The sequence below is a fragment of the Olea europaea genome, chromosome 17 (genome assembly GCF_002742605.1).
Source record: "Olea europaea var. sylvestris chromosome 17, O_europaea_v1, whole genome shotgun sequence".
Classification (NCBI taxonomy): Eukaryota; Viridiplantae; Streptophyta; class Magnoliopsida; order Lamiales; family Oleaceae; genus Olea; species Olea europaea.
In genome coordinates this window covers 4,111,976-4,126,481 of record NC_036253.1, presented here as the reverse complement: position 1 = coordinate 4,126,481, position 14,506 = coordinate 4,111,976, and the positions used below count along the sequence as shown (strand labels likewise).

The window sequence follows — 14,506 nt, the reverse complement described above, 5'->3', positions numbered from 1 at the left end:
CAGCTGCAAACAATATCACAATTTTGTCTATCAAATGAGACTATGAATGTTTTCTTCCTCCTTATCCCGTCCCTCATAACATCCTGCCAAACCTCATACATCGTCCCTGAGGGTCCTTCTGAAGTAGAGATGAGATCGCAGTAAACCTTTCCCGTAAACTCAGCCTGAGCCTCCTTGAATTTAGAAATAGTGTAAACTGATTGAAACTGCTGCTCCATTTCATAATCTGTGACACACGGTAATGTTTGCGCAAATGATTTGAAATCAGCTTGGAACTCTTTTTCAACTTTACTGCGTAGTGCTCGCTCATACTGTTTGACAAATTGCTTTAATGATGTCTTCGAATGCACATACCCATCAAAGAATGCATTTATACTCTCGCTTCTCTGTGTCGTGACATCCTTGCCCAGAAACTAGTCTTCAGAAAACAAGGAACCCAGCGAGCTCTGTTTGCATATAGTCCGGACAACCAATCGTTCTCATGCAAGCCGTACGTATCAATCATACCAGCCCAACCTTCTTCGAACTCCTGGACAAACTGTGAATCGTATACCAATCTGTGTATCGATCCAAATATTGATGCCTTATTTTCGTGTTGTCCAAACTTCTCAGGCAACTTTTTCAGAATGTGCCACAAACACCATCTATATCTTGTGTTCGGGAAAACTGTTTGAATTGCATTTTGCATTGCCCTGTCCTGATCGGTAATTATCCCCTGCGGTGCTTGTCCATGCATACACTGGAGCCATGTTCTAAACAACCACACAAAAGTTTCTGTGTCTTCATTCGATACCAATCCACAACCCAACAGTATGGATTGTCCGTGATGATTAACGCCAACAAAAGGGGCAAACGGCATGTCGTACTTATTTGTCAAGTAAGTGGTATCAAATGTAACAACATCGTCGAATTTCTTATACGCTTGTCTACAGCGATTATCTGTCCAAAATATGTTCTTCAATCGGGAATCATCATCCAGATCTATACTAAAGAAAAAGCCCGAGCACTGTGCTTGCATTTTTGAAAAGTACGTTTGTATTGCGGTGGCGTCCCCTTCCCCAAGTCTTAATCGTCTCACTTTTTCAATGTAATTTCGACAATCCTTTTCCACGCAACTCATGTTCTCATAACCACCTGCTTCAACAACGGCTGAATTTTAGCTTTTATGCAATGGAATTCTTGCAAAATCATTGACTTGTAGCTTGCGCTTTACATGTGTACTCAATTCTCTATTGCAGCGAAATAACCTGGACTTCGAAGGGCTAGTTTCATGATTGTGGTCAAGGTTGACACTATTAAGTCTCCAAACACCATAAATATCTACAGAAGCAGAGATTCTCACTTTACAACACATCTGTATTGTTGGTTGCGGCTTTGAAGATCCATCAGTATTTTCGTTTCTTCGACCTTCTCGACTACATGTCACTGTCGTCTCCCCTTTTCGAATTTCTTTTTTTAACCGGAAAACCAACAGCATACGCATATTTCTTGTACATGTCAAACATATCTTTCAAATTTTTAAACTCCATACCCACCTCCGGCACTATCAAACCATCTCCTAAAGAGGTTTCACCTTCCAATATGTTAGCGGAGTCCATACAATTCTCATGCTCAGATGCTGCCAAAACACCATCATCTTCACCTTGCACTTCATCCATAATTTCTTCCCCTGCAATATGATAAGATATCACACGTTCAATAATCCACAATAACAATATTATAAGGTTATTATCAATCACAGTTTTCATTCCCATAGAGTGCCTTTGCTTGTCTAATAATTTCAATATAATGGGAATCTATTACATAGCTCATTTGATACATTAACCAGTGTTTAAAATGGTCCATAATAAACTAAATAAAATTGAAAATAGGGTAAAAGCATGTGATTGCTGCACTGCAGAATCGTAATAATGTTGCACAATTTCTTTTGTGATCCCCATTTTAGACCATCTGCTGAATCGAAACTCCAGAAAGTGACCATACTAATTTACACAACCATCATCAATGACATGGAAGGATTGGACAAAAAGCTATAAGATTATAGCTATTTTGCAAATAGAGTTCACAAAAGTTGGCTTCTATCATGAGCTTACCACAAAAGTTGGGCACGTGATTTGGTAACACACACTGTTCAATCTTATAATTTCAATATAATGGCAATCTATTACATTAGCCAGTGTTTAAAATGGTCCATAATAAACTAAATAAAATTGCCCACAAGCTCAGTTTGATCATAAGGTTGCAAAGCTTCAGAATAATAAATAAGTAATGCCTTATTGGTCCTAAAATTGTTAAAGTTTTCCCCGAACTGTTGACCACTCACGTCATTCCCACTACCGGGCGAATTTGGGAGAGTTACTGCATATTAATTGAACATTCAATGCTATTTGTCTAGTTAAATTGGTGCACATTAATGTCAACCCCACAAGCTATAATGGCAATAAAAAATCCTACTAATTAAAGAAGTGAAACTTACTAATTAATTGTTGGAAAACAAAGACACAATGGCTCGCTCCAATGGCGAAGACAAAGAAATCGGGTTTCGATTAATTCTTCAGTTGGCTGGCCGGATTTCTGAATGGGACAATATCGACGTCGGCCTTGAGAATGGGACATAGATTGTTTACTTGGAACAAAGACTGATCGAACCGATTTGTAAACGCATGTGTTCTTCTTGGCTTCGTTGCTTTGCACAGGAAGAAGAGAATGCCGAACGACCATCGTTCATTTTGGTGTAAATAGTCAAAACCAAGAATTCAGAAATTTTCTCTCTCCATCACGTGCACAGCTTCCCTTTTCTCAGTTGTCAGAAATTTATTATTTTATTTGTTTACTTTCTCAGTCCTTTTCTCAATTGTTTGAAAGTTATTATTTTATTTGTTTGCTTTTTCAGTCCCACGTGTGTGCACTTCCCTTTTCCCTCCAAAAACTGATTTTACATGGTGAAAAATTTAAATCCCTGTCAACAGGGAGTCGATCACCCTGTTTGAGAAGATTAATTGTTAAGTAAATAAGAAAATTGTAGTGTACTTAGTGAATTTTGTAGCGATAATATAATTACCCATTAATTAATTTTGAAAAACTTCATAATTTTCAAGACGCCTCTAGAACCTTCCATGGCTGTCTATATAAAGTAAAAGTATTATTATAATTATTATTAATTTTTTTATTTCCTTCATTATAAGTTCAAATAAAAATATAAAAAGTGTAGCTTTGGCGACCGCCGTTAACAAATTCTAGGTGTGTCAGGCCAACGGGTTGCCCCCATTACAGTTACACCTACAACTATAGTTTATCATTGAGCTAATCATTAAAAAAAACTCATTTTACTCTAAATTCATTTTCAATTATACATTATTTCCCTAAAATAAATTTACACGTAAATTCAAAATCTTTTTTACTCTTTTAGTTTTTAATTACACATTCTACTAAAAAAATCATAATTATAAAATTCGTTCTTTCAAGAAACGTCTCAAACAAACCCGAAATTTATGATATATGTCAAGAAGTTTTCAACTCCCCATACAACTGAAGGTTTGACCTATTTGAAAGCTGTCTATAACTCACTAGAGATTTGAGAAATGTGCCGCACAAGTCTCGTTCTCTAATTTGTTTATGCTAATATATATGCATGACATTGCATAAAAAGAAGAGAACACAATTTAGCCAAGCAATAAATTCCCAACAGTTAAAAACCAACTAATTTTCCAAGACATTGATTATCGATCATCATTCTACTTGGTATAAGTTGTTGCACTGCCTGAAATTCATCCTTGGCTCTACTGCACTCTCGTCCTATTCATGCAATCCTTAATTGTTATACTATTTTGTATTTTTCATATTCTTCTTCTCTATGGTGGTGAAGTGCAGTATGGATGAACTTATATATAGTCTTGGAAACTTGACACATACGAATGGATATTTATTTTGATCCTGCGAATTTCAGAATAACAAGTGAATTTTGGTGCTATCCAAAGAACATTAATGAATATGATTCATTGTCAATGAAGTATCTAATTACTCGACGCATGATATAGAGTTTACTAATTTTTGTTTAGCTTCTAAAGAACAAGACTCGGCGAATTTTTCTTGAATAGTTTGTTGGTTGGAGGTAATTGAGGTTGTATATCAATTCAGGGGTGGAGTCATGGGGACAAACAAAAAATTTATAATAGACTAATACATGAAAAAAATGCTATAAAATTTTTCTTTCTTAACTGAAAATCATAAGTGGGACTCGGCCAAAAAAAAAAAAAAAAAGTTAAAGTTCTCTCTTCCAAAAGGTTTACGAATTTGGTCGATGATACTTGTGTAAAGACCCAAAAAGAGATTTGGAATGGTTGACATTGTCTACTAATTGTTACGTTGTTGCACGATCTAGTAATTAATGTATTTATATACATACATGTATAGAATATAATGCATGTCTATGCATGTGGGATAATGGTATATTTGTTAACATATCTTTGAAGCATGATAAGAATATTGACAAGGGAAAGTTGATCTGGTTTTGCGGGGTTAACTCTTATTATGGAGATGGCAGCGTGTCCCAGAATCCTTAGCCACTGTTAATACAGTAGGGGCGAATATGGTGAAGTAAAATATAATTGAATAGTATAATAGACAAAGTTTCACTCTTTTTTTCAATACCATTAAATATTGAGAATTGGAAACTCTACCACCAAGAGCAATAAATTCGCGGAGAGAAAATAGATACAAGAATACTCAAGATTTATAGATATTCCACGGTGACCTCACTGCACAAGTCGATCCATGTAGTGGCTCTGTATGATGGTAGTAATCACACCGGCAACTTAATATCCAATCTATATTATTGTATCACATTTATCCTTATATAGGATAATAGGAATCCTCGCATATATAGCAAAAGGTCTAACAAGTTATTGGGAACTTTCTATAAAGATTGAAGTTATGCAAAGTTATTTAGTTGAGGACCGGTCATGTTGCTTCAGCATGGCTCCCAATAGCCCTATTTTTCAACTATTAAGGTATGTATGAAACATTATTAAAACATCATAAGGGCATTCTTTTAGAGTTTTGTCCATCCTTGGGTGCACAGCTACTATCAATGATTAAGAGAAGCTTAGGTTTCTTGTGCACGACCTTCCCTATACTCGTACTGATCCCTTTGAATATAGTTTGAAAATATTTATTTTGTTGCAATTTCATAATGCAACTTTCAAATTCATTTCAATTTAAGCATTCCATTATACACCGTTTAACAACCACATGGATTTTAGGACGTGGCAGATTGAGCATTTTGTTGTGTATATATATATATATTCACTAACTCGATGGGACTTGAGTCGGATAATGTGAGGATATGTTTATATAAGATAGTTCGACATCTACGATCTGGTCTAATTTTTTATTTTTTTTCGAGTATAGATGTTGATTATGAAACATCATGACACGTTGATTTGAAATTTTCATTTTGCATCATCAGAGTGGGTGTAACAATGAAATCAATGTTTAAAAGGGATTCTAAAGTCAATTCGTTATAAAATGCAAATTTTTTCCATCTTCTAGTCTATTGATTCTACATTTGAGTTGGGATTAAAAAAATTCACAATCTCCATATCTTATCCAAATAAGAAGACATATGCTACCAAGTACCAATTAGGAGATTTGAGAATAAAAATGTGTATCAAGAACTACATCCATTAGAGTCAAAATCAATAATTGATTTCAACTACACATTTCATACAATCCATAAATTTTGAATCACACATTTCATTAAATTTTATAAAAAAACTACTAAAAAATTGATTTTAATCTACACCAAACAAACTTTTCATGGTTACATAATAACTTAAAGTGCTGGAGTGCCTCCATAAGAGAATTCTCTACCCCTTTGACCTTTAGCAGTTTTTTTTTTTTAAATTTAATTTTGATGACATTGTACTTAATTTTATTTCAACAATACGATAATATATTTTTCACCACCACTCTTCTTCTTCTTCTTCTAAAGACAGAAAAATAAATTAAGTAGCACTTATAACAACAAAAGACGGAAAAATAAATTAAAGTTTTATTAGCGGCGTTGTATAAAAGATCTCAACCACAAAGTTTTGTCTTTGTACTATTGTAGTAATGAGGAAGTTCAAGTGCTATAATAACATAAGCTAAATTGGTCTTTTGTTACATGAGTTACGCAACGTAAATATGGTTAGTGACATGGTGACACATGTCGGTCACTGATTGGACAACTTGAAAAAATAACAAAAATTCAAACAGATGCAGCAATCTTGGCCAGGTATCCTTACTCTTGTTTCATTGCTTTTACTTCTACTTCTTATTAAAGAACTTTCTGAAAAAGTTACGATAAATCATCTTTCTCTAAAAGCCTCTCTAGTCCAAGCAATTTCAGAAAGCACATATAGGTTAAAAAAGAGCTACTTAATTTTGGAAAAATTTTTGACATTTCAAAAATTTTGTCAAATGGGCTAAGTTTCTTCAGTTCTATTATATGCTATATAAATTGTTATACCCCTATCTGGACTACCTCGGAATATCCACTATCTGGAACACCTCAGAATATCCACCACGAGGCACTCCGATCTGTTAGACACCCATCCGAAGTGGTTCCGAAGTGATCTCTCAAATGTCAACAACCTGCTATCACACTGCGAAGCCACAGACAATTCTGCCTAATTGACCGAAGCGCCCTCCCCATGATGTCAAGGCGAGGTGCACTCTGGGGACCTCTGTTAGAAGTTACGCCGCCAATTTCAAAAGGAGATCTTTGCCAAGATCCTTTCTGCTCCTGAGGTTTAAATTGATTTGACGTCTCTATGAGGCTAGTTGATGTGATGTATCAACTTTATGTTAACTCAACTCGGGAGAAGCAGTTACCCGCCCACTCTACATACGCGGCTGATTGACGCCTATGAGCAGATGCCTCATACCGTCAGATGTATACACGTGTCCCACATCCAACAGTTCGTCTCACCTATAAATACCCAAGGATTGGCAAGAGGCAAAGGTAATGAAACTCTTACTACATAGCACTCCATAGCAAGTATATATTTTCTCCTTCCCCTTATTATTTTGCACAACCTCTGGGTACTGTTCTGACCACCTGAACTTGACTTGACCATCGGAGCGTATACGGCCGCCACCATCCCCGTTGGTCCCGACCGTGTGCGTCTGACCGTGCGTTAATTGTGCGTAGGGAGGAATATGTGGAGTTGCTCTCGGTTGGCCACGTGGAAGATTCAATTTTTGAGGTTAACAGATTGACGCCGTCTGTAGGAAACACTTCCCATTGAAAGTTCTACATTCTCCAAAGGAAGAAATCACCGGAAAACTAGCGACTAACCCTGAAAAGGGCATGTTCTTGAAAAAGAACAAAGTCGGGTTATAATCCAAGTTTTCACCACCCTTGAAAAAGGAGATAGGATGAGTTATAGCCATGAAGACGATAATCCCATGAGAGAGGCCTCTGAAGAAGAGGTGCTCCATAACAATGTCACTTACCAGAGACCCTATCATCGGCGTCGTCGAGGCGCAAGAACAGCCATGCTCACTAAAGGGATGGCTCAAATAACGGCGGGCATTAAGGACATCGCAGCTCAGAATTTGGCGATGCAGGAACTTCTCATGCAAGCCCAGGGTCATTAGGGCTATCAAATGCCCCAAGGATATTATCCGGTGCTGGAAGCCTTTGTATCTCGCTCCCGAGGTCATATGAGCCAGCACACAGAACGCCCCCTCGAAAGAGAGATGAATGCTGAAGCCACATCTTATGTGCAAGGGAACCAACCATCAGAACCACACTTGGGGAACAATTTCCCTCAAGAATATGAGGAATAGAGGTAGGTAAGCGTCTTCGACTGGATAGGGGAGGGTCCTAGCAATAGGGTCCGCCCAATGAGAGGATCAGTTCGGCCAGATCAGGAACAAGAATAGGCTCCTCCTCCTCCTAGAAATAGGAGGGCTAGGAGGAACCTAGTAGATTGGGGGAGTCAAGGAGAAGCACCTCCACCTCCCTAGAACATTCAAGATGATGAAGGGTCAGATGGGCCCTGTCGGTCTTATGAGATTGACGATGACGATGATAACCTCCCTTTCTCAAGGAAGATTCGAAGCTTCCCAATGCCAACACATTTTATGCCTCCTAAGATCCCCAAGTATGAAGGAAAGGGGGACCCGGAGAAGCACCTCACCAAGTATATGACACAAATGAGTCTCAGAGGAGTCTCGCCTGCTTTAAAATGCAGAGCCTTCCATCTAACACTAGGCGGAGCCGTCGAAGTGTGGTACATCAGGCTTCTTCCCCTAAGCATTAGAAGTTGGCCAGATTTGAAGAAGGTATTCTTTAATCAGTACCTCTCGCGAAGAGAAGGAGAAGCCCCAGTGCAACGCCTGCAAGATATGAGGCAGGTTCCTGGAGAGACGCTGAAAAGCTATCTCGCCAGGTTTACGGACGAAATCACATACTGCGAACAGGTCACTGACAGAGAAACCCTTTCATCCCTGAAAGGCGGCCTCAACATGAACACTTTCTTTTGGAGGGACGTGCGCAGCAAGAATCCTTCCACTTATGACGAACTTGTGGAAATGATGAGAGTTGAAATCGTGAGTGAAGAAATGATTGATCATCACAACCGTGCCACACAAGGACTCCCTCCGCCTCAGAGGCAGGTAGGTCGAGGACCCGCAGCACACCTCGTCACTCAGCAGTGGACTCAAGCAGGTCATACAATAGTTCCCACTTCCGGACAGGCACTGGCTTCCGTCACATTAAATGCAGTGCTGGTGTTGGCATACGAGAACGTTCCTGTCGAAGCGGGACCATCCGGAAGAGCTGATAACAAAAAGAAGAAAAGGTCAAACAGGCCCTTGGAAGGGGCAAGGTTTTGCACGTTCCACCAACTCTATGGACATGACACTAGTGAGTGCCGAGACGCTAATCGACGCCCTGATCGGAGCAACCCATACCCTTCTAGCAGGAGCGAATATCTTCGCAGATCCGCCTCCTCAAACAGGGGAGAGAGAGGGCAATCACATCGGAGAAGAGAGTCAGGGACCAAGGTCAATCTAGACAGAGAGATCAGGCCCCATTCTCTGGGAGCCAAGTCATCAGGGAGATCGACACAATCGTTGGGGGGCCTCACATCGGTGGCAACACTAGGAACGCCTAAAGAAATTACACAATGGAAGTAAAGGACCCACCAATGATTACCACATTGTTAACGAGTCGCAAGCGACCGATAGGATGGCCCCAATCACCTTCTCCCAGGAAGATGCAAAAGGAGTCCACCATCCCCATTGTGATGCGTTGGTTGTAAGAGCCGTAGTAGCCAGAAACGGGCTCAAACACATGCTCGTCGATAATGGCAGTTCGGTGAACATATTGTTCGGCTCCACCTTTGACAAAATGCAGATTGAACATGGCTTGATCCCCATGACCAACCCACTATTCGAATTTACTGGGAACAGCATCGTTCCACGAGGGCGGATCACTCTGTCCGTCGAGATGGGTTCGACACCCCTAGTGGCCCAACACTTCATAGAATTCTTAGTGGTGGACCACAAATCGACCTATCATGGTGTATTAGGTAGACCCGCTCTGAAAGATCTTTGGGTCGTCACATCCATCCACTACTTGTGTATGAAATGTCCAACTAAACATGGGATCGCAACGGTCCGAGGCGATCAGATGGGCTCCAGGTCATGCTACGTAAACTCGCTGTGAAAGTCAGAGCCCCGAACTGTTAATGTAATCCTAACTGAGGTTCCCACTCAAACCAGTACAAACGTGGAAATGCTCGACGCCCCTGAACAAGGGCATACCTTTGAACAAGAGGAAGACGTCGACATGGACAAGGCCCCTGAACAAGGGCACCCTCTTGATGAGTTAGATCCCCGAATAATTAACTCTGAACCAAATGCAACCCTAATGGAAGAACTGGAAACTTTCTTCGCCAATACAAAAGACCCCAGTCAGGTCTCGTGTATAGGGAAGGCGTTGTCCCCGAAGCAAAAGAAGAGATGATAAGCTTCCTGAAAAGGAACTTAGATGTCTTCGCTTGGAAGCATGAAGACATGGTGGGAATAGATCCAAGAATCAGTTGCCACCGTCTTAACATTAACCCCTCTTGTGCCCTCCATCGACAGAAGAGACGTGCCCTCAACTCGGAGAGGTACGAGGCACTGAAAGATGAAGTAAACAAACTTAGCTACATTGGTTTCATAAGGGAAGTCATCTACCCGAAGTGGATATCCAACCCGGTCCTGGTGAAAAGTGGAGTGTAGGCGTGCCCTAAAGACAGTTTCCCACTTCCAAGGATAGACCAACTTGTGGATTCCACCGCTGGACACGAACTGATGAGCTTCATGGATGCATACTCAGGGTACAACCAGATACCCATGTTTCGACTTGATGAGGAAGCTACGTCGTTTATTACGGACCGAGGTCTGTATTGCTATAAAGTCATGCCCTTCGGATTGAAGAATACCGGAGCTACATATCAGAGGCTGGTAAACATGATGTTTGCCGAACTCATTGGAAAAATCATGGAGGTCTACGTGGACGACATGTTAGTAAAAAGCCTCCGGGCAGCCGAACACGTAAGCCACCTCGACCAAACTTTTCAGATACTTAGAAAATATAAAATGAAGTTGAATCTCCTCAAATGTACCTTCGGAGTGGCCTCGGGTCAATTCTTGGGATATATTGTCAATCAAAGGAAGATTGAAGTAAATCCAATGAAAATAATGGCCTTGTTAGAGATGAAGTCACCTCAACAACCAAAGGGGGTCCAAAGCCTCAATAGTCGGATAGCCGCACTCAGTCGCTTCATCTCTAGAGCTACGGATAAAAGTTTGCCTTTCCTCAATGTGCTTAAGCAAGGAAAAAAGTTCCAATGGACTTCTGAATGTGAGGAAGCCTTCCAGGCACTGAAAAAAACCTCGGAGAGGCACCCATCCTTTCGAAACCTCAGCCAGATGAGTCACTGCTGCTATACTTAGCAGTTTTGGACGTGGCGGTCAGCGCCGTCCTAGTCAGAGAAGATAGGGAGCGCCAGCTACCAGTGTATTACGTCAGCAAAGCACTTTTCCCGGCTTAAACACGCTACCCAGACATGGAGAAACTGGCACTCGCCCTTATCACAGCCTCAAGAAAACTGAGGCCATACTTCCGGTCCACTCAATCGAAGTTCTCACCAACTTCCCATTGAAGCAGGTGATGCAAAAAACAGACGCGTTAGGACGCCTGCTAAAATGGGCAATCGAACTCAACGAGTTCGATCTATTGTTCCGATCTTGACACGCCATCAACGGCCAGTTCCTTGCAGATTTTATGGTTGAGTTTGCTAAAGTCCCAAAAATGGAGGCAACAATGGAACCAGCCGAGCCCCCCACATGGAAACTTTTCGTTGATGGGTCCTCAGAAAAGACTGGCTCCGGGGCAGGGATCATCTTGGAAAGCTCGGAAGGCCACATGCTAAACTGTGCAGTAAGGTTCGGCTTCAAAGCCTCGAACAACGTCGCTGAATATGAGGCCCTTCTGACAGGTCTTAGACTCTCTAAAGAGATGCAGGTCAGAAGGCTCCTGATGAGCAGCGATTCTCAACTTATAGTGAATCAGGTCAATGGGAACTTCGCGGCCAAGGACAGTAGCATGGTTGCATACTTGAAGTTGGTTCTGGATCTAGTTCCTCATTTTGAAAGGTTCAAACAGGCTCAAGTCCCCCGCCTAGAAAATATACATGTAGACGCCCTGCAAAACTGACTAGCAGCAGGGATTCAGAGCTGCTAAAGGTTGTCCCTATTGAGCACTTACCAAAGCCCTCCACTTTCGGAGGTGAAGAGGTACTATGGATAGAAGACACCCCATTATGGATGCAGCCTATCATCGCCTATCTGAAAGATCAATCCCTGCCTGCCTCTAAAAGTGAGGCGCGAAAGTTAAGAAGAAGGGCTGCACACTTCATCCTACAGGAAAATACTCTTTTCAAGAGAGGTTTCGCCTCGACACTTCTCCGATGCGTGGGGGGTGAAGAGGCCACATACATACTCAGGGAAATCTATGAGGGAATTTGTGGAAATCACTCTGGAGGAATGGTTTTGGCGCACAAGGTTCTCCATCAAGGCTACTTCTGGCCGACCCTGAAAAGGGACGCGTACCAGTTTGTCCAGAAGTGTGACAAGTGCCAGCGCTTCTCCAATATTCAGAGGCAGCCTTCTTAGAGCCTCTCCGTAGTAACCAGCCCCTGGCCATTCACCAAGTGGGGCATTGACTTTATTGGTCCACTCTCAAAAGGAAGAGGAAGCGCAACTTTTGCCGTTTTCGCCATTGACTACTTCACTAAGTGGGTCGAGGCTGAACCCCTTGCCAGGATCACCGAGGTGAACACTACTAAATTCATCTGGAAGAACATCATTTGTAGGTTCGGCATTCCCCACTCCTTAGTATCCGACAATGGAAGATAGTTCGACAACAGGAAGATGCGAGAATTATGCGACGAGCTAGGCATAAGGAAGGACTTCTCAACGCCTCATCACCCTCAAGCAAACGGACAAGTTGAGGCAGTGAACAAGACTATCAAGCACACCCTGAAAAGGAAAATTGACACCTCAAAAGGGGCTTGGGTGAATGAACTCCCCCACGTCCTCTGGGTCATCAGGACGTCTACCCGAACTGCAATAGGGAAAACGCCATTCTCGATGACCTACGGAGCCGAGGTCATGAGCTCGGTTGAAGTCAAAGTTCCATCAAATAGTCGGATACACTTCAATGAGATCAGCAACGATGAGGCTCGAATAAGCGAACTCCACCTCCTTGAAGAAAGGAGGGATGCTACCCAAGTGAACTTGGCAAAGTATCATCGAAAGATGACCCGCTATTATAATTCCAAGGTCAGAAATAGAACTCTTCGCTTGGGGGACCTCGTCCTCAGAAAGGTCTTCCAATCTTTAAAACCAATCGGATCTGGAGTGTTTGGACCGAATTGGAAAGGCCCTTACCGCATTCGCAGAGAGTCTCGACCTGGCACCTTCGAAATTGAAGACATGGCAAGAAAGGCACTACCTCATTAGTGGAACATCGAGCACTTAAGGAAGTATTATCAATGATGAGCCTTTGTTTCTATCCGATCTCAATATTGTCTAATTAATGGATGTTCTGATCTGATCTCCATTGTAAATTCCCTAGCTTACTAAGTGCTGAAATTGCCTTGGTAAAGTGTGGTGTAATTTGTGTCACATCGGTTAGTAAATTATTTCTTCAGTCCTTCAATATGTTTACTTAAGTGATCCGATCCCAAATTGTTAACTGATTAACACCTCGAGGCGCTTCATATTTACTTAAGTGGTCCATTTTATATTAACTTAAGTGATCCGATATTCTGTTATTAACTGGTTATTATTAAAGAGCGCTTAGTCTTCAATGTTCATACAAGGGTAAACAGATCAACACAATAAAATAGCAGAAGCACCAATCCTTAAACAAAATAATTCATTTCATTTACATCAATTCGAAATACAAAAAGGCCGAAGCCATTACAAAAGTTGGCCTTATTCTACCGGAGGGTCTTCTCAGGCCGCTTCTGCCTCGACCGCCTCCAAGGCCTCTGGAGCTTCTTCAGCAAGCTGTCAGACCGGCCTCCAGTTGGTTCCCCGAACTCTGCGCCCAAAGTGGAGATGTCCAGAGTAGGGTGGACCTCTTTCAGCCGACCCAGCAAGCCTTGGGCACTCTAGGAAGCCCAAAAGTTGGCGAAGTCGTTGTACAGGGGGTGTTCTTCAAAGTGGTCAATAAAATTCTGAATCGCCACCTCCCCTGCCAACTTCAACTCCTCCTTCAAGGAGGCGATCTCCTCAGATTGAGCCTCCGCCTTTTGCTTCAGCTTCGCCTTTTCTTTGTTCGAGGCCTCCAGAGCCTCCGTGGCGAGTCGGTGGTGCTCTTTGGCATAATCCACTCGCCAAGTCATGACAGCCACCTAACACTTCACCTTATATAGCTCCTTCTTCAACCGCTCCACTTTAGCTTTGGAGGCAGATAGCTGGGCCTCGGCTTCTTTCCTACTCTTCTCCTCTTCAGTGGCCTTGGCCCGGGCCTCCCTCACAGCATCCCTATAATGCATCGCCTCCTCGAGGCGTTTGACGAGGTCCTCCCTCTTAGCACTTAAATCTTTCACCAAGCCCTCCAGTTGGATGCTGGTGCTGAGTGCCCGGGCCACGCAAGTACTGTTGGCTGCCACCAGGTCTTCGGCCGTGCAGGAAGCCGGGTGGTCCCTCCACTCTTCAGTCCACTATTTGTTGTGGACCACCGCCACTGCAGCTGTTTCCAGAGGAAGTGCCTCTAACACTTCTTTAACCGGCTCCTTCGGATTGGTGCCCAAGAAGTCGACCTCCTTAGAGGGACAGGCCCTTTTCCTTCTCTGCTCCCCCGACACTTAGGCAATAGGAATCGCAGAAAGTGGAAAAGTGGCTGAGGCAGTAGCAACCTCTACCGGTGCAGCCCTCTTCTCCGGAATGA

The 14,506-nt window shown here is 42.2% G+C and overlaps 2 protein-coding genes across 2 annotated transcripts in view; one reads left to right on the top strand and one right to left on the bottom strand.

Moving 5' to 3' along the window:
• LOC111365537 (protein FAR1-RELATED SEQUENCE 5-like) overlaps window positions 1-1,120 on the bottom strand; it is a 2,983-nt gene extending 1,863 nt beyond the window's left edge. The window contains exons 1-2 of the mRNA XM_022986094.1: window positions 437-1,120; window positions 93-338 (exon numbers count right to left, since the gene is read on the bottom strand). Of these exons, the coding sequence (XP_022841862.1) occupies window positions 93-338; window positions 437-1,120 (930 nt within the window). The remainder of the gene's footprint in view (window positions 1-92; window positions 339-436) is intronic.
• Window positions 1,121-11,563: 10,443 nt separating this feature from the next.
• LOC111365536 lies at window positions 11,564-12,219 on the top strand. The gene is made up of 2 exons (XM_022986093.1): window positions 11,564-11,653; window positions 11,701-12,219. The coding sequence occupies exons 1-2, from the start codon at window positions 11,564-11,566 to the stop codon at window positions 12,217-12,219; spliced, it is 609 nt and encodes a 202-aa protein (XP_022841861.1).
• Window positions 12,220-14,506: the final 2,287 nt, after the last annotated feature.

Excerpts from the sequence above, each read along its gene's own strand:
- LOC111365536 (XM_022986093.1), top strand. The coding sequence starts at position 11,564 with ATGCAGGTCAGAAGGCTCCTGATGAGCAGCGATTCTCAACTTATAGTG. Across the intron at positions 11,654-11,700 it reads CGGCCAAGGACAGTAGCATG|GTTCAAACAGGCTCAAGTCC; the intron begins GTTGCATACTTG and ends TCATTTTGAAAG.